Source organism: Larimichthys crocea, unplaced genomic scaffold (assembly GCF_000972845.2).
Source record: "Larimichthys crocea isolate SSNF unplaced genomic scaffold, L_crocea_2.0 scaffold68156, whole genome shotgun sequence".
Classification (NCBI taxonomy): Eukaryota; Metazoa; Chordata; class Actinopteri; family Sciaenidae; genus Larimichthys; species Larimichthys crocea.
The window spans coordinates 1-2794 of record NW_020858983.1 but is presented as its reverse complement, the minus strand read 5'-3'; the positions used below and the strand labels follow the sequence as shown (position 1 = coordinate 2794).

Sequence of the window (2794 nt, the reverse complement as noted above, 5' to 3'; positions counted from 1 at the left end):
ACACAGAAAACTCGAACATTTCAACATAAAGGCCGGTTTGCACACAAGAAAATCACACACATACACATCATCATCAATCAAACCTCAGTTTATTGACAATAATTATTATTATTGACAATAATTACTCGTCTACACAAAGTAAACTAGAGAACTTTAGGCTGTTTGTTGGAGGTCAGTTTGGAGTTAGTTAGTTAATTAGTTTGTCTCTAGAGAATGAGTGTAAGTCAAGTCATTGTCTTATCTGATGAATCTTGGTGTCTGATTGACATATTTCTTGCGCTTGTTGTTTCTGTATATGTTGAGCAGAACGGAGAAAATCTACCCACATTGTTGTCTTGGTTGTGACATCACACCTTTGTGACTACTTAAGTTGGATGACGCCGACACAAGCCATCTATGGCATGTGTGGCAGGACGAGCTGCACAGCCGTTTCTCATGCTGGATACAAAATTAAAGGATCAAACTCAAAAGTGATAATAACGGCTTGTACACTGGACCATAATGGTAAGAATGAGCTCTTTATTCTGTTTGCTATCAGTTTGTTTTATATATGTTAGAACACAGAGTTAAGCTTTAAAGATACTTGACAAAGAAAAACTTACAAGAGTGTATCTGCTCTTGTCTGGTTGCAGTTTGTTAGTCTCACCCTGCTAAAGAAACATGCCACCACATGTAATGTGCAGGTTACACAAATTTAATGAATAAATGTGATAAAAGAAACTATTATGGTAACATGTCGTTATGTAACGATATATAAAAGGAAACACAACACGGTGCATGTGTTTGTTTGGCAGCCTTTGCTCTAATGACGAGAATGAATTTCTTTCACTTTTAAGCCTCTCAAGCCTCAGTGGAAAAGCCTGAAGAAGTCCAGCTCATATGACTTCCAACTGTATGAAGTCCCAGACACGTTACTGGTAAACATGCACTTCTGTTACTACTACTACTGTTAAAATCTAAATTCATGAACTACTGACAGGCCTTTGGCACATCTGTATCTTATCAAAGCCATCTTTATAGGAAGGTGGTGTAAACTGTATCTTATCAAAGCCATCTTTATAGGAAGGTGGTGTAAAAATAGAACTTTTTATCTGTTGTGATACTGTTTTTTTTTTCTCAGGGTGCTGTCACCGATGAAACCCAGCAAGAAGTTAAAGCCAAACCTGTGCCTCGACCCTGGTCTAAAATAAAACTAAAGGCCAAGTGCGACACCAGCAACAACACCACTGTTGACTCTGTGGACAGAACCAGCGATACAACCAATGCAGATGTGAGTTGAACACTTTTTGATATTCATTAGCTCATGACAGTGTGTTAAATTAGCATGTTTAATGTTCCTCTGTCGTCAGAGCTCACAACAACCTGCAGACCACAAGAAGCCTCAGCCTGTTCCTCCTCTTCCCAGACCACCACTGAGCAAATATGTGAACTTGAGTAAACCCCCAGGAGAAGGCCATCAATGCGTGAATTCAAATCCCAATACAGCTTTGAATGTTTTAAACTAAATCATAAAAATGACTACATGGAGTTTTTTTTTTTTTAATTATGACTAAACTCTTCTTCCTTCTTCCTTGTGCTAGCCTCCAGCAACGAGTACTGAAACAATAGAATGTCCTTCACCTCCACCGCGGCCTGCATTCCCTCCTCCTCCTCCCTCCAACTGTATCTATAAACCACTGTCTACAGTGAGGCCAGAACCTGAGGTACTTGACTTCTTTCAGACACATCTGAAAATCACAGACTGATGGTCATTTCAGTCAATTGTCCCAAGAGCCTCATACACCCTTCTAGTGAGAGTCTGAAATGGTTCTTCATGGTGCTGCGATGAGGAACATTTTCCAGCTCTACAAGGAACTTTTTACTTCCCAGCATTTAGTCTAACCAGTATTTCTCCCTGAGTTTATTCAAGGTACAATATATAATAATTTGAATTAAAATATTGGATTTTTAACGCATCATTGGATACATTAAAAAATAAAATCACTAAAATACATACTCAGTGAAGTTGTTTATTACTTTATATAAATGTTTATCACATTTTAATTGTTCTCTCTCACTCTCTTTTTTAAAAATTAGTTGTGGATTATCACCCTTTATGAATAATCTAATGAAAAATGACACCACAACAATCATTTCTACACACAGCCACAAGGAGCAGCAGAAAGGGTTCTTAAGAACAAAATGTTTCCCAAGAACCAGTTTTTCTTTGCGTGACTATACTGTATAGTCATTTTCATCTCGTTCATATTTCCTTGGATAGATTTTCAATGATGGGAGTTGGCAATCCAGATCTTCGTCAACAGCTTTCTCGGTTGAGGAAGTAGGTCTCTACTGGACTCCTGATCATTCAACGGTAAATTGCAAGCTTAAAGTCAAAGTTTTTGATTCTATTCAACTGCAATTAATCAACCACAATTAATGTCTTAAGATATTCAGGACTCATACTACCAGACAGACCTGCAGTTGTCCAGCGTGGCAGCCACCCTTCCACTTTCAGTAAGTGAAACCTCGCCTCCACAGGTATGACAGGTCACCAAAACAGTGTACTTGGACGGGTGCCAAAACAGCAGCAAATGTGTGCAGAAATCAGGGTTGTTGTGTATGTTTGGTGGAAAGTCATAACGTATACGAGTTTCCCGTGACATTATCAGAAACAGACACAGCATGACAATGCAGATTTTTTTTTTTTTTCGGAAAGCGGTTTTTGCTTCCCCCCCTGTTCAGTACTTAAATGGTATAATATAAAGTGAGCTTTACCAACTTTTCTGCTTTTAAACTGACCATCAGAATGAGC

General features: G+C 38.5%; 1 protein-coding gene across 1 annotated transcript; it reads left to right on the top strand.

The window, feature by feature from the left end:
- Positions 1 to 166: 166 nt before the first annotated feature.
- Positions 167 to 2520, top strand: LOC109138068 (inverted formin-2-like; the record flags this gene model as incomplete). The annotated part of the gene is made up of 7 exons (XM_027276897.1): positions 167 to 504; positions 837 to 917; positions 1121 to 1270; positions 1350 to 1493; positions 1581 to 1703; positions 2261 to 2353; positions 2437 to 2520. Coding segments are annotated over exons 1-7 (678 nt in total), but the record flags the coding sequence as incomplete, so codon positions are not given.
- Positions 2521 to 2794: the final 274 nt, after the last annotated feature.